We start from the raw sequence: 27,876 nt of genomic DNA on the forward strand, positions 1-27,876 counted from the left end.
CCAGTCCCACATTCTTCCCATGGGACCCAAGCATAAAGGTTTTTGACTTCTTCTGCATGTCCAACTGATTAAAAGTAATTACTTTTACATGTGTCCCGAAAGTGCACAAAAAGATAGGGACAGTAAATGAAACCTATGAAGGAAAGTAAGTGCCCTTTTAATTGCTATCAGTAAAATATAAAGGAAAACTAGGAATCCCAAAGATAAATTAATTAGCAAGGGAAGTCGGAAATGCTTGGGGGGAGGAGGTGACTTTTGACAGGGACTTCAGGGATCAGCTACTTGAGATTCACAAGGCAGTGCATGTGGGAAGTGAGGGGCTCTGGGGAAAATGGCACTGTGGTAAAGGCAGGTGTCCTGAGGGACCAGCCAGGGAGTAACTGCACCCTGCTGTGAGTGACAGCAAAGGGGCTTGCTGGTGGATCCTCCTTAGACAGTAAAAAGGTCTCCAACTAGGCACTAGAAGAGAGAGCACTGGCAAGATCAGCTCTAGAACTTTCTGCAAAGTCCTCCCCGAGGGTGGTTCTTACAGGTAAGCATTTCCCATTATATATATATGTAATCCACACATGTATCTGTGGATGTCTTTGAATTTCCATGATATATATATATATATATATATATATATATATATATATGCATGCACATGTATCTGTGGATGTCTTCGAATGGCAGAAGAGGGTGTCAGGGTGTGGGTGGCTGTGGTATGGGAGTCTGAATTCAGTTCCCATCTGAGTTGATGCTGAGCCATCCCTTCAGCCCATCTCACTTCTCCCTCCCCTGTCTTTTCTTTCCAACAGGGCCAGGCTGGCCCTGAGCACACTATGCAGTGGAGGCTGACCTTCCATTTCTAACCCACCTCTCCCCAACCTCCAAGTGATGGAATCACGGCCAGGAGCCACTGCACTACGTTTATTCCATGGTAGGGATCAAACCCAGGGCTTCCCTGGTGCTGCAGGCTGGGCCTCCATCTGCACCATCTGAACTCTTGGGATGTTACCCACACTACAGACGTTAGACATGCCCATAGTCACATGTTTAGATGCTGGGGGATTGGGGGGGGGGTTGTGTGTGAGCCTAGCATTCAGGGTTGCCTGGTTGTACGTTCTTACTGGGAGAGGGCAGACAGCAGGTCATAGTGCTTCATGGTTTCAGCCAAGGTATCAATTGCAGATTCCAAGGTGAGAAGCAGCTCAATCACAAATCCCTGGGGGCAAAGAACAGATTGTCATTAATTAGGTTCTGGTTTGGTTTTTTTTTTTTTTTTTTTTTTGAAGTTTTTTAAATGGCAATGGACTTCCTGGGGAGGACTAAAAATAGACCCAACCTCACGTTTGTGTTACATAATAATTAACCTCCTGAGCAACTGGACTTTGCTGATTGGTGAGCGCTCCTCGGGCTAATGGCGTGGGCTGATTTTGACAGCATCGTAATTGACACAAATTGCTCAGGCCGCAAGTCTTGGGCACTATCTTTGGTACTATCTCTATATGTACACGGAATCTGTCATCAAGTCTTGAAAATATCATTTTAAAATGTACCCTAAACCTAAACCTGACTTCCCTCCCCACACCTCCTGCAGTCAGTCTCTTTGAATGGAACCTACCGCTTCAGCCTGGACTCTTTCAATAGCCTCCTGTTGGACCTCTCTGACTCTACCTGTCCCCTTAACCCTTGAAAGAAGGTCACCTAGACAGCTCTGAGAGGCCACCCCCCTCCTAAAAAAAAATAAAGCCAATCGTATCACATATATTTCCTTTTCTCTTCTCAAAACCTTGGAGTGGCTTCCACTAGTGAGACACAGAGTCTATAAGGGCTTCCTCCTTCTGAACTGGCAATGTATGGCCCCTGCCTCTCAGTGTTTGCTAGTTCCTCAAAGACTTACTGTCCCGGCCACAGGGCCTCTGTGCTTCTGACTCCTGTTTTTCTCTCGGAGATGTTCCCAATCCAGACACTCACAGGACCTGGTTCACTTCAAGCTCTCCTTAAAGAGCATCACTTGGATAATTGTGTGTGTGTGTGTGTGTATCTCCCTTCTCCATGGCTCTTAAAATCAATACCCTGGGTACTTCATGGCATTTACTATTAAGTAAGACTGTGTGGGACGTTGTTAGTAGATTAAACCCTTCTTCCCACAATTTCCAGAAAGCCAAGGCCTTGTCTTGTTTGTCACCGAAGATCCAGTGTCTAAAACCAAGCAACCCACTGGACCGGACCAAGTCGAGTTCTGCTGTAGGCTGCGAAACCCTGCTTCCCTTCCCATGGAAATGTAACATTCCAGCACTCCTACCTCTGACTCTGGAGTGAGATCGAGGTAGGCTGCAGACGTATGTGTTGAAAAAGCTTTCTCTAACGGGCATAAATTAGGATCTAAATAGGCTCTTAACGAGCCAGTAGGAGCCTTCACTCTGCTTCCTGCAGCTGACTGGCATCGGCAATTAACTACCTGGTGTGTGGGTCTGGCTGCAGGGGTGAACCTTTCACTCCTAGGAGCAGCTGATAACTGCCCAAAAGGAGGGTGTAAGCACCTTACCTGTGCGTCCTCCCCGGGGTCCCCTACCGTCTCCACGAGCCGGGAGAGGACATCAGAGAGCGTGTCTGCTGACAGGGGCTGCTTCAGGGCCCTGAAAATCTGGAAGGATCGCCCAGCATAGTGTCGAGAAGAACACGAGAGGGCCGTCTGCAGGGCCACCTCGCTGAGATGACGTTCCAAGTGTATTCCTTCTGAGAAGACACGGGGGAGAGAGAGACCACGGGTGCTTGTGTACAACTCGGGGACTTGTAGCCAGACGCTAATCATTTTACCACAACTGCAGAGCACAGTTTAATTATGTACAGTGATTGCACTGTGTCTGCCCTGGAGAGAGATCTTTGTTCGGATCTCCAGGGAAGGGATCCTGGGGACCAGGATGTCTCATGTCTCACCCTCGGCCATGCTGACAGTTGGGGACAGGTAGTTTACCATAAAGAGGGATGTCCTAGGAATTGAATAATATGTCGTAAGATCCTAGTTACTTTGCCAACCCTACAATGAGGACAAAAATGACTCTAGGCACTGCCAAAGGTAAGGAGAAGCAGGGCTTATCCCTAGCAGGCGAGCGCCATGTCTGCCTGCAATGCTGCTTTCACGAAGACTGTCAGAATGTGGTAAATTTTAAATTGCAGGAAACTTTACTTACGTAGAAAGGATTTTAAAATGTATCATTTCGGTATATTTCCCTTTGAGGTAGCAATTCTCAACCTGTGAGTCATGACCACTTTGGGGGTCACATATTAGATATCTTGCATATCGGGTATTTATATTACGAGTCACAATAGGAGCAAAACTACAGTTGTGAAGTAGCAATGCAAATAATTTTATGGTTGAGGTCACTAAACATGAGGAACTATATTAAAGGGTTGCAGCATCAGAAAGCCTGAAAACCACTGCTTTAAAGTTATTTTTCATAACTCTAAATTGTATTATACAATTTTACAGTCAGCCATGTGACTATATCATGGGTAGAAATCTTATTATTTATTTATTCTTTCGAGACAGGGTTTCTCTATATACTCAGAAATCCGCCTGCCTAGTGCTGGGATTAAAGGCGTGCGCCACCATGCCTGACTGAAATCTTATTTTTAACTAGTAGTTTTTCTTTACCAATACATCTGTCACTATTCACATACTAAACAAGAAAATCTTTCTTAAAATGTGTACACAGGAGAATATTAGTACCCAATCTTCTAGCTGGGCATCATTGAAAATCCAGCCATACCGACATTGTATGGAGATCAAATGTTGCTTGGTGTATTGTTCAAAGACGGTACCTGCATTTGACTGCTTGAAGACAGAAACCACGTGCTTCAGGAACGTGGTGAGCTGATCCGCACTCTTGATGCTGGGGTTCTTGGAAGAAACATCCTCATGGTTCCAGAGGGGCCCTCGTTTTCTGAAAACAGGGGACAGCGGCATTCATTTGTCTGGAGTTGGCATAAGCTTGCCCTTAGCTGCTGCTACTTCACCTTGACACACGGGAGGGACGGTGGCTGAACGCGTCGGATCACGGGCCACAGCCTACTCCTATTACTTAAGCTTATGAACAAGGAAGGGCCCACAGCAAGTGTTGGAAGACAGGACTGGAGCTCAAAGATGGCCAAAGAAGGTGACAGACTAGCCCGACAATGAGAGGATTGCTCATAGAAAAGGGAAATCTAAAATTCAGGATTCCTGTGTAGTTCCCTTCAGTGTCATTTTTCCTAGTCCCTAATTATATTTCATAATTTCATGACTTGGTCTCCCACAGAAACTAAGCTCCTAATTTCTGGGTAGATATCAGAGGGGCACACACACAGGCAAGTGTATACATGCAAGACATGCTATCCCTGTGGCCCACTGAGGTTGGAAGAGGAAGTCAATCCCCAGGGACTGGAGTTAGCAGAGGGCTGTGAGCCACTGTGTGGATGCTGAGAGCAAACCCTGTATCCTTGGCCACAAAGAGTGTGTTAACTGCAGCGCCAACTCTCCAGCCAACACTTTTTTTTTTTTTTTAATGTAATTTATATCCATGGACCTGGTTTTCAAGGCTCTGCAGGGTGAATTTTTCCAGGCTCTCTAGCACTATGCAGAAATCACTTTTCTGGGCATTACCCATCAGGACTTTGAGAAAACAGGGTTGAATTTGGCAGTGGTAAAGAAGTTTTGACTTGTTAGCCGGGCGGTGGTGGCGCACGACTTTAATCCCAGCACTTGGGAGGCAGAAACAGGCAGATTTCTGAGTTCGAGGCCAGCCTGGTCTACAGAGTGAGTTCCAGGACAGCCAGGGCTACACAGGGAAACCCTGTCTCGAAAAACCAAAAAGAAAAAAAAAAAAAAAAAAGAAGTTTTGGCTTTCACCAAAATCTGGCTCATGCCATTTGACGGAAGCGAGGCTAGCGCAGCCCCAGGAATGCTGGGGATGCTGGGATGGCAAGAGCCGCCCGGTTACCTTGAGGTAATGAACTCCATGAGGGTTTTGACTTTTCCATCCTGCTCCACTGAGAGGTCCACCTCGCCAAGGAGGGTGGTGTGGAGGTGTGAAATGGCAGCGCTGTTGTTTCCTAAGCTGATACTAGAGGAGGTAGAACTGGAGCTAAGCCCTGAGTCGGTCATAGGGGACGGCTGGTAATCGGGTGTAAAATCGTTAATGCCTGCTGAGAGAGAAAGCCAACTGTGAACACACACGCACAACAGGACTACAGGAGCATGCAAAAACGGCACTGCACGTTGCTACTCATAGACGGCATGGGATACATGAGGGTGTGGGGGGCATGATTCATCCTCCGCCCATCTCAACCGGCGCAGCCACTACAGTAGTGCTTTAAGGGTAGCCGCTGTTCGCAGCTCATTAGTAAAGTTTAGCGGCACTTACTGAGCGGTCCTCTGCTGCCACCTGCCGGAGACCATGGACAGCAGCAAAGTCCGAGCAATTTGGGGTGTTTTCACCTTTATTAAAGCGAGCTACATTTCCGTAATGCGAACTAATTTTCAACTTCATATGAAAAAAAGTCTTGGCTCCATTTTACTCTCAAGAATATGTTTAAGTTTCTATTTAATATTTATATCAAGGCAATTGTTAAATAAGCACTGTTAAAAGTTAAAGCCTCACAAAATGGCAAAAGGACATTCAGAAAGCATCACGCGCTGGGCTCTTGAGTGGACTTGCTTTCATTAAAAACAAAACAAAACAGGAAGGCTTGTTCTACTTTTACTTTTAAAAAATTTTAAAATTACATTTTTTAGTTTAATTTTGTGTCTACTGCGGGAGTGGTGCAAGCGTACACATAGGTAGGTAGGTGTGTGAGAGTGTGTATGTGAATGTGAGTATAGTGTGTGTGTGTGTCTGTATGAGTGTGTAGGCCAAGGACAATTTGCTGTCATTGTTTTTGTTTGTTTGTTTGTTTGTTTTTTCCTTTTTCTTTACCCTAAGGACCTGGTCCTTAATCTGCCTTTTAGCCATTTTTAAAATCTTATCAGTGCCGTGTCTGCCATGTGAGTAGATTAAAAAGGTAAATGTACTTTGATTCCTAAAAAAAAAATAAGCCATTGTTTTGTAAACTGCTGTGGTAGTCAGAGTGGAATAATAACAACAACAATGAGTAATGATAATATAATAATAATTAGTGTGAGTGGACTCTGAGCATCAAGAAAGCAGATTTTAACACAGACACAGAACACAATGAAATACTCAACACCATACAAGTCTCAAATTAAGCACTTTTTGCTTCTTCTTCAACTTATATATTCGCAACCTAGAGTCTGTTTGCTAGACAGCCTTAGAAGCAGGAGACGTGACGACACGTTTCAATGTATTCTTTGGTTGGTTATGAATGAATCAGATGCTACCTGAAATGATACAACTGCATCTGAAATGTTTACACGCTTCAACCTCTCCTTGGCTGACTTTTCACTCCTGCAGGGCTCCAACCCGAAGGCGTTCCAAGTTGGTACCTGTGAACGTGTAATCTGAGTGTGCCGTTTGCTTGACTGTCAACACCCTGGGCTCATTGAATTCCTTGTTCCTGAGGAGGACAGAGGCGACAGTCCGGATGTCACTGTTGGGTCCCATCACTATTAGTAAGTGCAGCAGCAGGCGCTTGCAGTGTTCATACACCTCAGGGTGGCAGTGGTCAAACCCTGGAGAGGACAGGACAGAAGCATCGTCAGCTAGGAGGGCGGTGTGCTTGTCGCAAAACTCCTATGACAAAGGGGCCCACTGGCTGCAAGCAGCTTCCTGACGTGCAACAGTTTAGCGTGAGTGTGCATCTCCAAATCAAATCGGCGTTACTGAGAACAGAATGGGGATACTACCTCAGGAATGGTTACAGAACTCTTTTGGGAATCAATGAGAGAGAGAGAGAGAGAGAGAGAGAGAGAGAGAGAGAGAGAGAGAGAGAGAGAGACAGACAGACAGACAGACAGACAGACAGACAGACAAGGGAAACAGTCTGTGTATGTCGAGTTCACACCCAGGGCACACCCAGAGAGTGTGCAAGCTGTGGTGTGCTCAGTCCAGGCATCCAGAACCCATGGATATGAGTGCTCACAGTATGTAAGAGATGTCATGGAATAGTATGCATTACACAGCTTAGTTCTAAATGGGTCGTAAGTTTCCACACACAGCTATAATGGCCATCTGCCCACAGTATACCTAGGGAGAACTGGGGTAACTATTTTTGTTTGTTTGTTTGTTTTTGTTTTTGTTTTTTTTGTCTTTTGGAAACAGGGCCTCACTTCCTAACCTGGCTAGGCTGGAACTCACAGAGATCTGCCTCCCTCTGCCTGGCTCTCAAGTTATCTTTTACATTTCTTTAATGCCAAAAACTTCAAAACTTCTTAGAACAGGGGTCCTGTTCTACCTTTAATACAGTTCCTCGTGCTGTGGGAACCCCAACCCCAAATGTTATTTCATTGCTACTTCAGACTGTAATTTTGCTATAGATCCCAATGTAAATATCTGATGTGCAGGATATCTGACATGCAATCCCTACAAAAGGGATGTTTGACCCCACCCCAACCCCCAAAGGGGTTGCAACCTACAGGTTGAGAACCACTGACCTAACCACCTTAAAATGGTCCTGGAGGCACACGGTGGGATTAGAACTTGTTACCTATAAAAATTGCATGAAGAAGAAGGTGGAGGTAACTTCCCCATTCCACCTTCACGCTGTGGTCAATGATCAGATCTGTCAGCAGGATCACGGCTATGTTACACCTGTGACAGGAAGGACACAGCGTTAGCAGCTTACCAGAGCGGGAATGACCTAGAGAAAACTGTGCAAATGCCTCCAAGACTTGAGTATTCTACAGAAACACGCTTTTCTAGAGGGTAAAAAAGGCGGGGGAGGGAAGTGCAGCCGAAGAGAATGGTTACAGTGATAGAGACTTAGCGCAAAGCACGGGTCTCAGAGCTCCTTGGAGCCAAGGGCTGTATTTCCTTATCTTGAATCCTCAGACCTACTATACCACAAACAACACTCGCCCAGTAAGTGTTCAGTACGTGTTTGGTACATTGATACATTCTGAAAGAATGTAGCAATTGTTTTTCCAGTGGTTTCACTCACTAGAATTCAGGTTAATCGAATTCCAAAACAATGCAACAGCAAAACCAGTGTGGACCACAAAGAAGTCACTTTTTTTTCTTTTTCTCAGAAGCGGTAACTGGGTCATACAAAGGTCAAGTAACTTTCCCCGGCACCCAGAGGAGCAGCAGGAGGATCGATTCAGTAATGTTAACTTTGCGCCCTCAGAATACAGTTTTGGATCTTTCAACATCTCTCAGGGACAGGTCTAATTTTGGTGCGGCGTCTCAGTGAGGACAACTACACTGTGCGGTGTCAGACAGCGTCTAGGAAGCTGAAGGGGGTTCAGCCGTCACGTGGCTAGTTAGGAAATAGGGATGACGCTCTAGTCCACCTGTGTAGAGGCAGTCCAGGAGATGCGGTTTCAGGCACGTAATCCACCAGTGGCGACCAGCAGCCTCCAGCTGGCGGGAAGGGCAGTGGCTCTCCTTGGTTATGCTCCATCACTTTCAGGCGCCAATTAGAATAAAGTGGCATTGAGTCACCTATCAAGATAAAACCATCTCATTTTCTGCAATGTCTCATGTCTGCTGTCTGCAAGCTCTCGTAAGACACCCCACTATCCACCACATCAGGAAGGGTTCCAGACACTTTCCTACCATCTTGATACACATTTTCTTTTCTTTTTTTTTTTTTTTTTTTAAAGATTTATTTATTTATTATTATATGTAAGTACACTGTAGCTGTCCTCAGACACTCCAGAAGAGGGAGACAGATCTTGTTCCGGATGGTTATGAGCCACCATGTGGTTGCTAGGATTTGAACTCCGGACCTTCAGAAGAGCAGTCGAGTGCTCTTACCCACTGAGCCATCTCACCAGCCCTTGATACACATTTTCTAGGGAGACCAAGGCACAAAGGTTATAAACATGGGGGAAAGAAGAGATTGAGAGACTGACTGATTTATTGACCGAGGCTCCATCCTCAAGCAAAACTACACTGACACATCCTATGTCTCCCCGGTTGAAGGCCAGACCAGGAGACCATCTCATAAATAACACTGCCTTGAGTCAAGAATCTCCCAGCAAGTTATTTGGTTCTCAATTTCCTGAGACGGGGCCGACACAAACCCATCTCTGGAAGAAATCTGCTCTACCACACTGCCCTGTGGGGATGCAGAACAAATGACACCTGGGAATGTGAATTCTGTGTGATGTGGATAAGTCACTTAACCTCTCTGGACCTCAGTTCCATGATGCGCAAAATGAGGAGACTGGACCAGATCCTCCGGAGTTCGGAACTAGTTACAACATTTCTATTCTACCTTCACGTGGCAGCACTACATGGATACGACTGACCACAGTGGGAGTAGAAAACTTCCCACCAAATGTGGGTAAGTAAATCTGTTTAAAGAACAACCACCCGACAACATACAATGTCCGTTCGCTAACACATTTTTTTTTTCTTTTTGAGACAGGGTTTCTCTGTGTAGCCCTGGCTGTCCTAGATCTCACTCAGTAGACCAGGCTGGCCTTTAACTTGGAAATCCATCTGCCTCTGGTGTGCTGGGATTAAAGGTGTGCGCCACCACTGCCCAGCTCTCTGATGCTTCTTGAGAACAGATTCTTTATGCTGTCAGAAGGGACTCTGCACCTGAAACAAAAATCCCCCAACTTCCTGGAGCTTAATAAATTCATCCCTTAAAACCAAGACAACTCAGATCACATTAGAACTACTGGCAGTTAAATACAATTTTAAAGCGTTTTAAAACAATTCCTTGGCAGACCAAACTCATGAACAAGGTTAACAATACACGTCACTGAAGTAGTAAGATTTAACAAGCACTGAGAATTACTTTTTTCCTCTTCGTAAGACCCTCCGGAGCTGCTACTATATCGGGACTCCAGTCTGTGATGCTGCCGGTTTAAATGACTGTTCAGTCCACTGTAGATGTCCAGGTGCACATAGCTGTGGGGAGGATCATGGGAGTCAGGCACTGGTCACAGGGAAGTGGCGTTTCTGGTTTATCATTCACATGATCTATTCCTTGGCATCTGTGTACGTGTGCACATGCATGCAGAAGTGCACATGTATGCAGAGACTGGAGATTGAACATGGCCGTCTCGCCTACGTGGCTCGTCTTAAGGGTTCCTTTTCTACCTCCCCTTCCTGAGTGTCAGGGTTACTGGTTGGCTGCCAGGCCTGCTTGGCTTTTATGGGAGCTCTGAGAATCTCTCCCCTAATCTTCGTGCTTGTGTGGCAAGTGGTTTGTGCATCACGCCATCTATCTCTTCAGCCCCTTTACGCCTGTCTTACTTTCTCTGCGTAAAAGAAGTGCACTTTATACAAAATGTCACCAACAGCTCACCAGGCTCACACCATTCCCTACCTCGCAATTCAAAAGCTGACGCTCTCAAGTATCCCTCACTAAGCATCCCATCATGCGGGGATGCTGGCGAGAGCTACGGAGAGAAACATCTCTGCTCCCAGTGACTCTGCACACTCTGCCCTTTGTCCTTAGAGCACATCAGCGGGCAGAGGCTGCTGAGGAGTCTGTGTGGAGACGTTCAGCATGGAATCCTATGCTTAGCTACAGCCTCAGCCTGAAGAAATTATCACGCGCTCTGAGACAGAGGTACTCACCTCTCTTCAAAGTTCTCCTTTAGGGTCTTGCTGTCAGGGTTGCCGTCGGTGGGAGCTACCATTGTATTGCTACTGGAAGTAGTTCCTGTCATCAGAGAGAAAGGGTGCCTGTGAGCTTAAGAGAACAATCGATGTCATGATCAATATGCCACTGACACAAAAGCAAAGTGATGATACTCATGATCATCGCATCCTTTCATTAAATCATTTTTTAATGATTTCTTCTTTTTTTTTCTTTTTCTTTTTTTTTTTTTTTTTTTTTTTTTTTTGCTCTCTTCAGACACACCAGTAAGAGGGCATCAGACCCCATTACAAATGGTTGTGAGCCACCATGTGGTTGCTCAGGACCTCTGGAAGAACAGTCGGTGCTCTTAACCGCTGAGCCATGTCTCCAGCCCAATGATTTATTCTTATTTTACGTGCCTTGGTGTTTTGCTTGCGTGTATGTCTGTGTGAGGCTGTGAGATCCCTTGGAACTGGAGTTATAAACAGTTGTGCACTGCCCATGTGGGTGCTGGGAATTGAATCCAGGTCCTCTGGAAAAGCTGCCAGTGCTATGAAATACTGAGCCATCCCTCCAGCCCCTGGACTGTCAAGCTCTTGACTGTAAGAAAACAAATGTGTGCAGTATATGGTGGTTTGAATATGCTTAGCCACAGGAAGTGGCACTATTAGGAGATATGGCTTTGTTGGAATAGGTGTGGCCTTGTTGGAGGAAGCATGTCACCTGTAGCCAGGTTCTGAGGTCTCCTAGTGCTCAAGCTCTGCCCAGTGCAGAAGAGAGCGTCCTCTTGGCTACTTGGAGAAGACAGTCTTTTCCTGGCTGCTTCAAACCAAGATGTAGAACTCTGGGCTCCTCCAGCACCATGTCTGCCTGCCTGCTGCCATGCTAACTAACACATGGTGGATACAGAAAGGATGGCTCTGTGGGTAAAAGCACTTGCTACCAAGCCTGACGTTGACTCCAGAGACCCACATAGTGGAAGGAGAGAACTAATTCCTGTAAGCTGTCCTCTGACCTCCACATGCACAGAATGGCATTTCATGTCCCCCTACTGGGCTACAATCAAGAGATGCAATACAAAAAAGCAAATCAACGGATAAGAACTAACTGTTAGGAAGACAGGCAATGGGAGAAGTGAAAGAGACTTCCATAGTGCTATTGAAACAGTGCTAAAAACAGAACTGTCTGGGAAATCTATTTTAAAAGTAGCCATTCTTCAAAATGTAACTCTAGCACATTTGCGGTTGGTGGCTGTCCCTTCCCACCATCCTCCAGAGAGTATATGAAAACACTTCTTGCCTGGAACACACCAAGCAGGGCTGAGGAAGGAACACTTTCTGGATGACAGTGGGGTGCAATGAGAATGAAGGGCAGCCCTGCTCTGCGGCCTTTGTAGCCATGGGCCTATTAGGCTCTAGGAGACTATGTGTGAATATAGGCAACCCACAGATGTATCTATTCTTTATCTATAGAGCTTATCAGCAGAGCTCTTTCTGGGAGGTCTGATTCATCCAAGAGAAAAGACTTCACACGCCGAGACAGACAAAGGACGCTGACAGGGGCTTTTCTATGCTCACAGAGCTTACAAACACTGGACACTATACTCCTTTGAAAGGCTCTAAAGAACCAAGGACCTTAAGGCAGTCTAGCACAAAGTCGGAAACCACAGCCGCAGAAAGGACACGGGGTCTTCATAAGTTATGGGAAAACAAAGTTCAACCATGAAACGTGCTAGTGGGATGTTAAAAAAAAGTCAGCAAGGATTCTGGGATTAAGCACTTGTTTACACACGTGAGAGAGCTAGACTGAGAAGAGATAGTTTCAATGGGAAGTTGGACCAAAAGATAAAAGCCAAAAGAATATACAAAGAAAACCAAATTATAAAAGACAGAAATGACTGAAGGGGTCTGCAACCTTATAGGTGGAACAACAATATGAACTAACCAGTACCCCCAGAGCTCGTGTCTCTAGCTGCATATGTAGCAGAAGATGGCCTAGTTGGCCATCATTGGGAAGAGAGGCCCCTTGGTATTGCAAACTTTATATGCCCCAGTACAGGGGAACACTAGGGCCAAGAAGTGGGAGTGGGTGGGTAGGGGAGCAGGGCGGGGGGAGGGTATAGGAGGCTTTCGGGATAGCATTTGAAATGTAAATGAAGAAAATATCTAATAAAAAATTGAAAAAAAAGACAGAAATGAATATTTCCAACGATACCGTTGATATTGACATGAGAACATGTAATCTATGCCAGGAGACCATGGGAGACCACGGGAGACCAAGTATTACAGAATCTTTACTAACGACAGTCTAGACCAGTGTTTCTCAACCTGTGGAGTGTGACGCCCCTCCCCCTCCCCCCCAGGGTTGCCTGCCAGCTATTCACCACAAGATTCCTGAGGGTAGCAACATTACACCTATGAAGTAGCGACAAAAATAATTTTGTGGCTGGAGGTCACCACTACGTGGGGAACTGTATTAAAGCGTCGTGGCATCAGGAAGGGTGAGAGCCACTGGCCTAGCTATACTCACTCATCATTCTTCATCACTGGGAGTTGTCTACACAGAGAGCAACTGCCTCAACTCAGATCACGTTGAGGGTATGCTAGCTTGCCTCCATGACTCCATACTATACACTCACAAACCATAGCATCTTTGCATGCTTCACAAAAACATCGGACTGTGTCTTTTCATAGCCAATGGTACTTGCATTCACTTGACTGTCTACAACGTACAATACAGATCCACATAACTATAGCATGGGGTCACACGAGTAACTCCAGCAAGTTAGCATTTTTCTGAATTAAACCAGGTGACTCTATTCATTAAAAACACATCCAACAAAACAAAGAACAGGATTAAAAAAAAAATCACTGTTTAGGAAATGATACCCCATTCCTGAAAAAGTACAAAACCACCATTCTCTGTAATAGTAAGAATCATGACACTGTTAAATTTCTTCACTTACAGAAGATTTACCGAGTTTCAGATCAATCATCACGCATGCCCACTGTTCGATTTTGCTTCATTGGTAATGGGATTTGAGGACAAGAACCCCTGTGGATAAGAGCGTGTGGGCGGAGCATCGCTTCCCCCTCACGCAGTGGGCGGGGCTCACCTGAGGTGACAGAAGGGATTTTACAGCTGGAAGTGATGCGGTAGTAGGGCGGGTTATCCATGTGCGTGACACCCGAGCTGACGGGATCTGTGAGCTGCAGCTCGCTCACCAGCTCTTCTAACAGCTGCATGGTTTTGTCCCGACCCAGGTAGACGATGACTTTCTTCACCTGCGCAAGGGAAAAGGAGGAAGCTTGTGATCTCGTGGCTTCATCTGGTTGACTTAGGTGCTTCACGTTCCTGCACTGCAAATGGGAGGAGGCCGGAAGAGCGCATCGGGCCCCTTGGGATTGGAGTTACAGTTGGTTGTGTACTACATGTAGGGGCTGGGAATTGAACCTGGTCCTTGGTCTTAGTTGCTGAACCATCTCTCCAGTCCCCATCGAAACAGATTTTTTTTTTTTAATCAAAGTTAAGGTCTTTGAAGAAGAGTAGGGCAGGGAAGGGGGAGGGGAGCTTTCCTGTAAACGCTTCTTGGTTAATGGGGAAAGCTTTGGGCTGCCGTGAGGGTAGGGGTGTCCTCTGATTGCTACCCATCTCTCATCTAGCCCTCACGCCTAACAAACATCTATCTTTCACTCTCACCCCCACCACCACCACCACTGAGTCTAACAGAGGCTGTGCACTTGAACAGCAAGGAAATAGCCAGAGTCGCTCCACCTCCTGGGCTGGAGCATGCCATCTGTCTGTCCATCCATCACTTATGTCGCCTGCGCCACACCACAGTCTGTTTGTGGGAGGGTCTGTCAGAACTTCCATGACAGCCTCCTGAAGATCTGGCTTTCTGTGGGGGCACACTTGGGGAGCTGCACATGCTATGTGCACATCTGGATACTCACTTCAGCCCTCATGGCTACTACTGTTTTGTTAACGTGGATGGACAATTTTTTTTTTTCATATTAATTTTATTTTTCCCTTCACATGTATGGGTTATGTTGCCTGCAGGCATGCCTGTGTACTGTGTGTGTGGCTGGTGCTGTAGAGGCATTCCCTGGAAATGGAGTTGCAGACAGTCCTGAGCTACCATGTGCATGCTGGGAACTGAACCCAGGTCCTTTCGAAGAGCAAACAGTGCTCTTAACCCATGAGCCATCTTCTCTAGTCTCAACTGGAGTACATGGCTTTACTTTAATCAACTAAAGGGATTTAATGTCTCTTCCTTTTCCATCCCTCAGACTTCCCCTCCCTTCCAGAAGACACAGGCCCTGAGCTCTGATCAAACCGCCAGCTACAGCCTGGGCAAACCTCAGCTGGTAGATTCTATATCCCCACCGCTCCCCTCTCAAACCACAGCCTTTATCTGGAGGTTTCTCAGATAATGATTCTCAGCATAGCTTTCCTTTGTAGCCCTCATCACAGATGCACGCATTAAGTTGCTGATCACTCTAGGTGACATTCCAGAAAATAAATCCTGTGTTATCCTTGAAGTGGAATGCCCATACTTGCAGAGCGCCAGGCCTGGGGACAGCACGCAGTGGCAGTGACAGAATGGGTCAATGGCTAAGTTCACACTAAGACCCTGGTTGTCCTCACCCCATTCTCATTTGCCTCTGTAGGGCCATCAATCCATACCCTGACAGGTAATTGGGTAAATGTGTAACTTTTAAGAGGAAAAAAAAAATGGACTTGAATACATACGTAAGGCAAGAGGCTTGGTTCGCTATTCACCCCGCAGATGCTGATCAGAAAGTGCAAAATAATTTTCAGGTTCTTTGGCCAGCCGTCTGCAAGGGTGGTCCACACGTTCTCCACCTCCGACCAGGCCAGCTCATCGCCATACTGAAAACAGCACATAAGAGAGACACTTCAGGGATGCCTGCTTATCTCTGGCTTGAATTAAAGGAAGAATGGAGTTTATACTGTAGGTTCTGTCTGTCTGTCTGTCTGTCTGTCCCAGGATGGTCTCAGCATCAGTTTCAAACTGTGGTTCCTCCTCCCAACCTCCACACTGTGCAGTCATGATGAACACAGACCCTGTTACCTTCGCTGTCATGTACATGAGATTGTTCAACACCATGGCGGTGGCCTGTGGGGAGCCCCAGCCTTCTCCTCTCAGCCAGCGCCTGCTGGTCACCATGAGCTCTCGGTCTTTCAGGGAGTCATCTTCATCTTCATCCTGCCGCCTCCCTGAGGGCAGAGGTTTGAGATCGACCAGCTCGATGTTGTTCATCCAGGGCAGTAGGTAATGAAGCATGGCCTGCCGCCCTGCAGGGTGAGCCGTCTGGATCCGCTGGCTGATCTCTGGTTCAAGGGATATCAAAGGGGAGACCCGACATCATCCCACGTGCTTCTGGGCCAACAGGAAGACATATGTCAATCACTTCCATCATCCCACATGCTTCTGAGCCAACAGGAATAAGCCAATCACTTCCCAATGATTCCCAAAGCCCAGCTAACACAAAGCATCTCTTTTCTCTTCTCACACAGTTACTCTCTACATAGTCCAGGCTGGCCTTGTACTTCACTTTCCCAAGTACTGGAACTGCAGATGCGTACAGATGTGTGCCACCCCAACCAGCCATGCTTAGTTTTGTTTGTTTGTTTATTTTTTAAATACAAAATGCAGTTGGCAGTTGAATAAATGTTTCCAGGCTCTCAGCAAGATTGTAAGATGCTGAATACTTGTATGGAAATCAGCATGGTGGCTCCTCAGAATAACTAGTTAGAGAATCCCTCTACTATCAGACTGACCCAGCTGTTGAGCAAATATCTAAAACAATTCAAAACAGAGACTCAAAGCAACACTTGCACACCCATATTCATAACAACATAAAAGCAACTGAAATGGCTGACAGAGGAAAGACTTGGACAACAAACTGTGATGCACAGACTCTAGACTACTATACAGCCAGAAAAGCATGCTACATGGAGGAATTCAGAAGATGCTGTGTTGAGCGAAATAACCTAGTCACATACATAAAACACCATACGATTCCGCTTATCCACAGCAGTCAAATTCATAAAACAGAAGGTAGGTGGTAGAGGGGACAAAGGGCAGGAAAAAGGGGGAATGCCCTTAAAGGGCTGGTCTCAATTCTGCAAGATCAAAGGGAGAGAGATCTATTTTACACTTAGCACTACTGAACTGCACCTTTGAAACGAGCAAGGTGACAGTAAGAATAAAGTCTCAAGCCGGACAGTGGTGGCGCACGCCTTTAATCCCAGCACTTGGGAGACAGAGACAGGTGGATTTCTGAGTTCGAGGCCAGCCTGGTCTACAGAGTGAGTTCCGGGACAGCCAGGGCTATACCCTGTCTTGAAAAAGAAGTCTCAAGACAAAGATGGATATTCTGCATGGAGTATCTGTGTAGTTCACACACAAACTGTTAACAGTTCTGGCATGAAAAGCAAACCCTGACACTTTGAAAGGAATTGAATGAAGAGATCCTAACTCAAGTGCGTACACCATGTCCAGGCTTGACTCATTCAGGGAGATAGAGTCACCCCAGGTTGAAGTGTTAGAACATTAACATGAAGAGGGGGCAAGCCTCCGCTAACATTGACAGTAATTCATGGAGGGAGGGGGAAATCTAGGAAATAGTAAGGCCTGGAAACCAAGACAGAGGAGAACGGAAAGTTACTCAGGCCAGCTAACATCTGCAGCTGTGATGAGCCAAGGGCCTGGAGACTAGAGGTCACAGAGCAGCTAGAGTCAGAAGGGGTCCGCTGAGTTTCAGGCAGAAACCTGACCCTCACAGAGGTAAAGGCCTCCTGAGTTGAGGGTGGATGGTGTGTGTGACTAGGTACCCAAGACAAGCACTTCAGGGCGGGTGCCAGGCTGGCTGTGACGGAGGAGCCAGCAAGCTGACAACATTTAAGGTTTACTTTGTTTAAAACAAGACCCAAACAAAAACAAGACCCCTAAATTGTACGTGATGTCCTTTTGTCTTTCTTCCCAAAAGCAAGACCATGCCATCAGAAGATTTAAATAGCCGGGTTTGAGTTCTTCCTAAAGAAAAACTCTTCTCCGTTAGACAGGTTTTGATGCAACCTCACATTTCTGATGCTTTGCATTTCCTAAACATCATCTCTTAGAGCCAGAAGGAAGCTCGGTCAGTAAAATGCCTGTCATGCAAACATTAGGATGCAACTGTGGATCCGAAACACAGGTAAGGAGCTGGCCAAAGTAGTGCCATCTTTAGGCCTGAAGCTGAGGAGGTAGCGACCTTTGTCTAGTGAAATCAGTGAAATCCCATCTAAACAAACATGGTAGAGAGGGACTGAGGAGAAGACTCGATATTAACCTGTGGCCTCCCTATGCATGTAACATTCAGGCACGCATTTGTACACACACACACACACACAGACACACGCAGCTAGAGCTTATTTAAAAAAAAAACACGGGGCTGCAGAGATGGCTCAGTGGTTAAGAGCACCGACTGCTCTTCTGGAGGTTCTGAGTTCAAATCCCAGCACCCACATGGTGGCTCACAACCATCCGTAATGAGATCTGACACCTTCTTCTGGTGTGTCTGAAGACAGCTATACTGTACTTACATATAATAATAAATAAATGTTGTTTTAAAAAAAAAAAAAAAAACACACACAACAGAAAGCATTTCGCTGGGCAACCTGAGAATATGGCGAGAGTGAGCTCTGGATATGCTCGGGCTAGCTCCTCAGACAACTGGTAATAAGACACGGAATAGAGATGGGGCAGCGGGGACAGCTGACTGAGGACTCCGTCCGTTCTCTGAACCTCCAGTTTGTGAGCATAGCGAAACATCTTCGGCTCCAGGATCTACAGGAAAGCAATTTTGTCAACTTCAGTCATTGTTACTATTTTTTTGATCCTCTAAGGTTCGGCTCTAATTTTAAAAAACAATAAACTCTCCTATACTGGATTGCAGTTTGAAAATCCATATAGTCATTAATTATATTACTATGTTAATTTCTAGTGCTTGAAATGTCCGCAGAAGATGACCCCCACTTGGAAGGATTTCTGTGTATCTAACACCAATGATGTAAGTTCATGGTACAGTCTTGATAGAGGTTTAGCAACTTACTGTGCAATGACTTCAAAAAGACTGATACTCACTTTCCCAGCTAAAAATATAATTACACAAAATGTATGCAAATGGGAAAAAGCCCATCGAAACAGCTCTCAGCTAGTCACTAGACATACTATAAACCCTAACTGCCCTTGACTCACGGTACATGGAGCACGAGAGTGCCTGTTAACTTTCTCCTTCATTGCAAAGGAGGGCAAAGTTGGGTGTAATTCTTTAGTTGTTCTGCATGTGTACTACTCTAGAGCCCTTAGAAACAGCAGCAGCGTTCACTCCAATCCCACTTTAAGGCCTCATTTAAAAAAAAAAAAAAACAATGCATTTTGCCTTATTATCAATTAGTTAAACATTGGATAATAATGATAATCTAAGAGAAATTGTAGGGATATCATAAAGAGTGAGATTACGAGAATAATTAACTCAAAACAAAAAAAAATATCTAAACCACTTCATTCTCATCTGTCAAAGACAAATAATCTCTCCCATACATCAGCCCTAATTAGTGAATCCTTATAGATATCAAAATACTTTCACATGTACTAATGTAATCCTCTATAGGGCAGTTCTGGATAGTTTGAATTATTTAAAGATTTAAATAGCTACATTGTCTTTGACTTGTATTTCTTCAGAATTTAGCATTCTACCACCAGTATTACTATGCTTTAATGGTAAAAGTATCATTTTGTCAAACTCCTGAGTAAAGTTAGATTGTTACACGAACCTGCAAGAGTTGCATAGCAACTTCATAGATACTTCTAGAAGAGTCAGCTGCTTTAAACAGTATCAGGTTTAGGAGCATCACTGTGTCACACTGATAATCCCTGAGGACAAATGTCACAGTTAGGAAAGGCAAGGTTTGGAACATTCACACCAGCTAACGGACATGGCAGACAAAGGGCAAGGCTGTGAGCATCTACTAAGACTACAGGTGACTGCCTTTTTTTTTAAACTACAGGGGGATTATTATTCTTTATTGGCTAAATGTTATTAGCATTCAAGGTAAGAAAGAGACAGGGCTCTTAATATTTCTGAGACTGTTTCTTGAAAACAGACACCCAAACAACTGCAGGCGGACTCCGAGCAGCCGCATGTGGACTGGATGGATACCTGTTCTGGAACACGTTGGCAATGGCTTTGAAGCAGCCAGCTGCTACTCTGCGGGAGCCAGTGTAGCATCGGTCCACGGCCCAGTACATCAGGCTGCTCTGATCGGGGTTCAGTTCCAGCAGCAACGTGACTGCTTCACAGCCCAATTGGTGAACCTGGGTGAGGGTGAGAACGCCCGGGAGGGAGTCAGAGGGCATGGCGTCTGATACAGCATATATTCACGGCATACCATCACAAAATCTAATCTCCCTTTGTTCAGCTAATTCCCAGTCTGCTCACAACAAGGGTGGGGGGGGGGTCACAGGTGCATGTCTTCCCCCCCCCAAGCCTTTTTGAGTTTCTCTCTTCCAACAGAGAGAGCCTGAAGACAGCTGATGAACATGAGCAATACTTATGTGCTCTCAGAGAAATGGACGGTGCCCTCTTCAGTGACTCTTATCCAGTCTTATTAGTATTTGCAATAATTCCATTGTGGGGGAAGATAAGCCTCACTTTATATTGTGAAGCTGGAATGTATACCGTGTAACAGAAAGGGCATGGGGGGGGGAGGGTGGCAGGGAAGATTAAGAGAACAATTAACTCAAAAGAGGGCAAAATAGTACTATAAGACCCAGCAAAGGGCACACAATGCACTCTATTTTAATAGTTATTTAGACTGAATCCTATTACAAAATACATACGGCACCACATTAATCCTGCACTGTATAAGGGTAACTAAAATTATTCACCTGAGTAATAGGAATTCCAACTTTCTTACAGATGATACATCCTATTTTATTTCATATCATATGTGTAGGGCGAATCTCTTGTGTACTATGTGGACACATTCCCAATAAAAATCTGGTGGCCTATTAGCAAAAGGCAGGAAGCTGGAAGTTGGCAGTTCTGGTAGAGAAACTGGAACTCTGGTAAAGGGTCAGGTGTGGGAAAGTTTGCCACCTGGGCTCTGAGGAAGTCTTAGGTGTGAGCCGGAGGGCAGGTAACTAGCCAGCCGTGTGGCAGAGACAGACTAGTTTAAATGGGTTAACTAAGTTACAAGCTATGGGGGATGAGCCCAAGTTTAAGGCCATGAGCACTGTTAATAAATATGCTTCCAAGTTGTTGCTCGGGAACTCGGGCACTGGGAGAGGAGCCTGTGGTTGTGCATATGCTTATTCACGAGGCAGGGTCTCACAACCGCACCCAGAGCTCACGGGTAATTCGAGTCTAGTCGGCTCGCTCCCGCAAGCCCAGATGTTTTCTGGGATTCTAAGTAGGCCGTCACATCAGCTTGGCCATCACATCACCTGGGCGCTAGGGATCTGAAGTCAGGCGCTTAAGCTTGCCCGACAAGTGCTTCAATCACTGAGCCGTCTCCGCCACCCTTATGTTTTTAATAGACACAATTCTACCCTATTTTAAGGAAGAATTATTTCAGAGGTCGCAACTGCAAACAATGCAGTGGTAATTTATCATAACACATCGAAGGTACGGTTAAAATTTACCTTTTTATCCAGAGAGTCCAAAATGTTATCCAGCCATTTGTACAAATAGCCATCTGATGACAGTCCCACATTATCTGCAACAGGGCCACAACACAGTACAGCAGACATAGCCTTCAAATGATAATATCAGAATTACATTTAAAACACTTAAGAGGTCAAAGGTCTCTGCTTAATGAGAAGAGGCAGGACATTTTTCACTCATGTGTATCTTGCCATGATATGGAAGTATTATGTGAAATAGGAATATATGTAACAGTATATAGATATATACTATTATACAGATATATAATACAATAGTAGTCTCTTTTTTGTGTGGTTTTGGTATAAAGCCTAGGTATACTGCCAGTAAGCCATACCTCTAGCCGAGCAGTAACTTTTAAAAGTGAAGCAGTTTATTGTCACACCGAATTAACTATGCACTTTAAAGACAAGACAACCAACAGAAAGAAAGCTTAATTATGAACAAAACATATTTCTTAGTGGGAATCTTTAATTCTTTAAGAATACAACGATAAAAGCCTTAGAGGTTTTTGGAACATCTTTGCATTGTATTTTAGGTCCCTAAACAAAGCTACCCGTGTGGCAGACAAACGTATACCCGAGCACTCAGTGCTTGGAAGACATCCTTTTCTGTACACGGTATCACTTAGCGAGAGGTAGAAAAAAAAAAAACTCAGCATGGTAAGAAAGAAACGAGGGATCTAAGACAATACCTTTAACGCACAGTACTGATGCCTGTTGATTTGCATATTCCTGTCACTGTATCTGTCCAAGGGCGTGAACATGATGCTGAAGGGGCCCGCCCAGTGGCTGAACAGCATAAACAGACTGTGACGAAGGCTCTGCTGGGGAAAGATGCTTCTTCTCTGGTGCACTGGAAATATGAGCACAGGGAGACAGAGTTACTTCCGGTTCCTTTCATTCTGATGTGCATGCCAACTTGTCAGCTACACAGGACAGAGAGAGGAAGCTGCATCTGAAGCCAAATCCTCCAGGCAGGATACCGAGAGGAGTCTGGGTGGGAGCTCGAGTCAGCACCGGCCTCTTCCTGGCTGTCTAAGAAGTTATTACCCCTGGGGCTGGATTCATGGCTAAGCAAGGGCTTTTGACTTGTAAAGTGCTGTTTCAAAATTTGGATTTTTTTCCCCCAGTAAAAAAAGTTGCTTTTGTAAAAGGAACCACACATCATTCATTTTGACATGAGAGCAAAGAAGATCAGATGTACTCCAAGTCATGTGTATATATGCAGGCAGCTGTCTATGTGCCCCTCGACGGTGCCGGAAGCCTGCAGGGCTCTGGGAAACGGTTCAGTTTGGAACCCACCAGAGAAGGGGAACTTCTGCCTTTTAAGCTCTATCCTCCTGCCTTAGTTAGCGTTACTGTTGCTGCCATGAAACACCACCAACAAAAGCAACTTGGGGAGGAAAGGGTCTTTGCTGCACACATTTCCACCTAACAGCTTACCAGTACCAGCAGCTCAGGGACAGAGCACCCACAGCGGGCTAGCCCCTCCTCCATCAAACACTAATTAAGAAAATGCTCTACATGACTGCTTCTATTTCCTTAGGGGTTATGGGACTGGTTTAGATGGTTTATCTGATCCTGATTTAACTTTGGCACCTGGTAGCTATCTAGAAAATCATCCATTTCATCTAGATTTTCCAGTTTTGTTGCCTATAGGCTTTTGTGGTGGGATCTGATTTTTTTTTTTTTTTTTTTTTTTTTTTTGACAGGGTTTCTCTGTATAGCCCTGGCTGTCCTGGAGCTCACTTTGTAGACCAGGCTGACCTCAAACTCAGAAATCCACCTGCCTCTGCCTCCCAAGTGCTGAGATTAAAGGCGTGCGCCACCACGCCCAGCGATTTTTTTTTTTTTTAATTTCCTCAGTTTCTGTTGTTACTTTGGATACTGTCTCTGTGCCCTCTGGTTAGTTTGTCTAAGTGTTTATCTATCTTGCTGATTTTGTCAAAGAACCAGCTCCTGGTTTTGTCGATTCTTTGTATAGTTCTCAGACAGATCTTCTGAGGTACTTTCTCAGTTGAGCTTCACTCCTTCTCAGATGGCTCTAGCCTGTGCCAAGCTGACATAAAACTAGCCAGGACACTCACTCTATACATTCCCTGTATTAATATGTGTTAAGAGATCCAACAATATCTCAATAAATCAAGATACTGGAGGCTGTGGGAAAAGTGTGTAGCAACAACACTAAATCCATCTTTACATCTGCCACTTCCCACACAGAAAACATAGATGAAAAATATGCTCTTGCCCCTCAAGTAATATTATTTTCCTTTCAGAGAACAAAGTCAGGCTCCTATGTTTAAAACTAGCAAGCCTAATTATGTACTTAAAGGAACCCGTTATAAATACAACCCATGTGTTTGAGAGCCGAAGGTTAGTATGCATTTACTTAAAATAACAAAGTAGCCATATTTGGAGAGAGGGAAGAGAAACTTATCCTGCATAGGTAAGGCTTTTTAAAACACAGTCTGGAAAGAATTTATGACGTGTAAAAGCACAGTTGTATAGCTCAATCTTCGCAGCACAATTCTCAGCGCCTGCTCAAAAACAGGCATGCATCTCTTAAATGAACCCCCCCCACCCCCCCACCCCCGGCAGCGCTGTCCCCTGCTTTCATTTATACCCCTCATTTGTACTCCTCCTTCAGTCCGCAGACACGGCTTCATTCTCAGTTACCACTTCCAGCGTTACACCCCTGGCTTACTGTATCTGCCACAAACTTGCCTCAGGAGATTCGATCACTGAAAAGTCCCTAATGCGCTGATCACCTTGTGATTTCTAGTTACAGACTCTAATTTTGAGGTTAAAAAAGAAATAACTTGCCATCAACATTGTGTTGACATAATTTCCTACCGTGCTCGCAAGGTAGAAGCTTTTAAAGATATCACATTTATTTGTGTGTGTGTGTGCGTGTAAGTGCATACATGTGTAAACGTGCCTCAAAGCTGGCATGGTGGTCACAGGTGACTTGCAGACCAGTGTGGGTCCCAGGGCGAGACTCAGGTCATTGGTCTGGACAGGAAGTGCCCTTCCCCACTGAACCATCATCTCCAGCCTACAAGTTACTTCCTTAAAACACAAAACCTCAAAGGGGGATGGGGGCGGGGGGAAGCACAGGCTGCCTCTTCACATTCCAGAAGGCTCTGAGAAACGGAAGAAAGACCCTACCCGGGACATTCTGAATGATATTCGCCACTAAGGCACTGAAATGGCATCGGATATCCTTCAGGGTGTCGGAGTCCTTCTCGTTTTCGGCTTCCAGAAGTTGTCGTGTTAAATCGACGTACTCCAAGAGAGTGTTGTTGAGGAAGTGAGTTTCATTATCAAGGCCGCCGCTTGCACTGAGGAGAGCGAAGAAAACAGAGAGAAGGTGTGACTCTCAGGTCCAAATGAAATAACCACCATCAGAAAGACACAAGGCAAACCTGGTGTGCTTGTGGCAGAATGACACTTTAAAGACAGAACAATCAATCGAAGGAACGTGATTTTGGCTTCCTTATGTATAAAGAGTAGGTGGTGCTTCTTCACAGAACTGCAACTGCTATTTATATCATCCAATTTCCTACCTAACTTTTACAAAAACTTAATATTACTGCCTCTCCATTCACATGTACAGCTTTGTAGTAAGAAGGTGGGAGGCCTGTGGGGGGCTCTATGGGGTGGGGAGTGTGTCTGTAGAAAGGAAGGCCAGTTCCAGTAAGTCTCCTGTCTCCGATGTTCTTCCTAACACATCTTTACATGGCTGCTTGTCCACCAGGTGCGTATCCCTGGCCTTCTGAGATGACAAGGGGTTATTAAAGGGCATTCAAGAGCACAGTGCTGGACCTCGGATTGCTTTAGACTCCTGGAGCTGCCCTAAGCCCGCTCTGGGATTCCAAATGAGGAAGAGAGGTATACCCCAACATCATGAGCTACTAAGAGTCAGAAGTTCAGACTCCTGTCTTGTCCCATCAACTCCTGGCTATATATCCAGGCCTATGACAGGATGCTTCAATGAGAGCCCACATTAAAATGACCCTACGGACAATAAGTGCCTGCTAGATAAATCAAAGGGTACTTCATTTCTATTTACCAAGATCAACTCTCATTATATTGAGAGAGTATTTACTTCTACATAATATTTTTAAGGTATCCTGATCATACAAAAACAATGGTGAGATGTTTAAAAGGCTATATTGAAAAATATCCATCTGTAAGAATAAACATGTGCTGAATTAACGGCTGACCCAGATTCTGACTTATGTGAAACAGTATTGCTTACTTTCAAATCATGACCAAGTAGTGGGCTGCAACCTACACCAGACAAGAACATCTATCCTCTCAAATATCTACTGAGTGGTGTCTGTACACATCATGTACATAAGGTTCCTGTCTCCCTGGCATTCAAATGTCCTCTATCCCTAATCCTGTGGGATGGAGGACATTATTCACAGCAGTGACAACCTTTGATTGATTTTCTCTTAGGGAAAAAAAAAAAAAAAGAATCAAAATAGCTCTTTTCTAGAACAATTACCGGCTCAGATGCAGGTATAGCTTCTGTAGTTCATTTTCAATATACCAATGTTTGGTTAGTTATTCAAACCAGAGGCATTCAAAGGCTCCGTCCTCTACTGCCATGTTACAGGGACCACGAGAGGCTCACATCATACACATTCTTGCTTTGTCATCAAGTCCACAAATCTCAAGTTTATTTCTCATAATTTTAACTGGACAGCCTTTAATCATATGTTCTCTTTTGCCTTCCATTTGACATGAAAGAAAAGCAAATCTATGCCTTTAAAGCTCTCTTCCACAGGGCCTCTATTCTGAGAGCCTGTCACAGGCTTCTGATGCTGGACCGGAAGGGGGCTAGGCATGTTCAGAAACAGCCAGGAGAGATGCCTGCACACACGGTTACTACGCTTGTTAGACTCCCTACCTGCTCCTTCCATCAAGACTTCTCTCCAGATTCCTTGGGTGCACAAGGTCAGAGCCATTGCTTTTGCCTCAGAGGTCAGGTGACACCATTACCTTCCAAAGGAAACTGTTCACTCTCAAATCACAGCTAATGGCATTTTCCTAGAGGGCCTTGGTCCTACCGACAAGAATGACTCCAGGATTTGTGGTTTGTGAATGGTGGGTAAACAGCTGTGGGCTGCATTTGTAAAGTTCCTAATTGCCCCAGCAGGATCCACAACAGTTTGTCAGAAGAAACGTGCATACCTTGTTAATAGTTAGCCTCTGAACATGTGCGGTTTTCTCAATCACAGAGGGTTATTTATTGTCAAAATGGGGCAAGAAATTATAAATGTGTCAAGAAAAGTTCACTACTATTGCCTTTCCTGGAAATCAAGACTCCAACCGAATATCAAAGGCATGGGCACATTAGAGCTGGTTTTTGACCAATCTAGTGATGATTGCAGATTTTTCTATTATTATTATTTATTTATTTATTTATTTATTCTCATTGTCAGTCTGTAGCTCAGGCTAGTCTCAAACTCAAGGCAATCCTGCCTCTGCTCCTGGTGGTACATAATTTCTGGCTGTTGGCTAATGTACTGGATGCCTCTTTAATTAGTAAATAATATTCACAGATGTTGACATGTGTCTTAGGTGAGTGGTTTTTGTTACAACAGTGCTTTTCTGCTTTCACATATTCCAAGGAGAAAACACAGTCTCTAATCATCCCAAGGTTTTGAAAGGCAGGATCCCACACCGACCTGTGGCTAATGACACCAGCATCCGCCAACAGTTCAAATATCCGTACCAGCTGTACTCGTAAAATGTCTCGACGCCTGCGCCGTTTCATATTCTGTTTCAAACATACAGAGATGTGAATTAGGAGAACACTCGAGTAAACTCATAGGAATCTGCCAATGTGACTTGGAAAGTCATCAGTGTGAATGCCAGTGAGAGATGTGGGCTCAGTGCCGTTACACAGACTGTGCCGTGTGGATGCTAGGCTGCTGCTGGCTCTGGTCTCAAAGGGACAGGTCTATGGCTGGTGTGAAACTAACAGGCCTAACAGATAAAAACCCAAGGTTTTGCTCAAGCCTGCGTCACACTTAGCTAATTTTTGCAAGAGAAAGTACAAACAAAAGCAAGGGAAGGCATTGCCCACTGTGGGATGAACAGACGAGGGAAGCACTGGCTAAAACATCAACTACATCAGGTCACTGGGGTGCTGATTCCTGAGTCAGACGGAGCAGAGAGCAGCCTCCTGCGTCATTTTCTAATCTACCTCGGCTCATTTACAAGGTGATTTTCCTAATCCAGAGCAGGTGAACGTTCTTTTTCATCTCTCACTTCCACACCGGCCATTCACCCTCCTGCCCTCCAGGAGGCAGGCTCATTTGCTGACTCGCTACGGCTTCCTTGGGGTCTAAGGTTTACAGAGATTCATTCTGAACTAAACAGCTTCCTATCGGTCCTCAAGGGCGTCTGCGGGGCTCTAACTGCACCCCCCCCCCCCCTTT

The 27,876-nt window shown here is 45.2% G+C and overlaps 1 protein-coding gene across 7 annotated transcripts in view; it reads right to left on the reverse strand.

Moving 5' to 3' along the window:
• Positions 1–27,876, reverse strand: part of Fryl (FRY like transcription coactivator) — a 227,381-nt gene that overhangs the window by 38,616 nt on the left and 160,889 nt on the right. For 6 of the 7 annotated variants that reach the window (XM_029545525.1, XM_029545524.1, XM_029545522.1 and 3 more), the window contains 19 exons: positions 27,121–27,212; positions 24,590–24,762; positions 22,114–22,274; positions 21,401–21,511; positions 19,917–20,071; positions 19,531–19,630; positions 18,373–18,541; positions 15,782–16,041; positions 15,439–15,579; positions 13,802–13,970; positions 10,683–10,767; positions 9,895–10,007; positions 8,435–8,585; positions 7,630–7,733; positions 6,470–6,655; positions 4,968–5,172; positions 3,811–3,932; positions 2,534–2,724; positions 1,113–1,207 (listed from right to left, as the gene is read on the reverse strand). In XM_029545525.1, the coding sequence (XP_029401385.1) occupies positions 1,113–1,207; positions 2,534–2,724; positions 3,811–3,932; positions 4,968–5,172; positions 6,470–6,655; positions 7,630–7,733; positions 8,435–8,585; positions 9,895–10,007; positions 10,683–10,767; positions 13,802–13,970; positions 15,439–15,579; positions 15,782–16,041; positions 18,373–18,541; positions 19,531–19,630; positions 19,917–20,071; positions 21,401–21,511; positions 22,114–22,274; positions 24,590–24,762; positions 27,121–27,212 (2,783 nt within the window). The remainder of the gene's footprint in view (positions 1–1,112; positions 1,208–2,533; positions 2,725–3,810; positions 3,933–4,967; positions 5,173–6,469; positions 6,656–7,629; positions 7,734–8,434; positions 8,586–9,894; positions 10,008–10,682; positions 10,768–13,801; positions 13,971–15,438; positions 15,580–15,781; positions 16,042–18,372; positions 18,542–19,530; positions 19,631–19,916; positions 20,072–21,400; positions 21,512–22,113; positions 22,275–24,589; positions 24,763–27,120; positions 27,213–27,876) is intronic. The other variant, XM_029545526.1, reaches the window with a different exon arrangement.

This window comes from Mus pahari, chromosome 13, assembly GCF_900095145.1.
Source record: "Mus pahari chromosome 13, PAHARI_EIJ_v1.1, whole genome shotgun sequence".
NCBI classification, from domain to species: domain Eukaryota; kingdom Metazoa; phylum Chordata; class Mammalia; order Rodentia; family Muridae; genus Mus; species Mus pahari.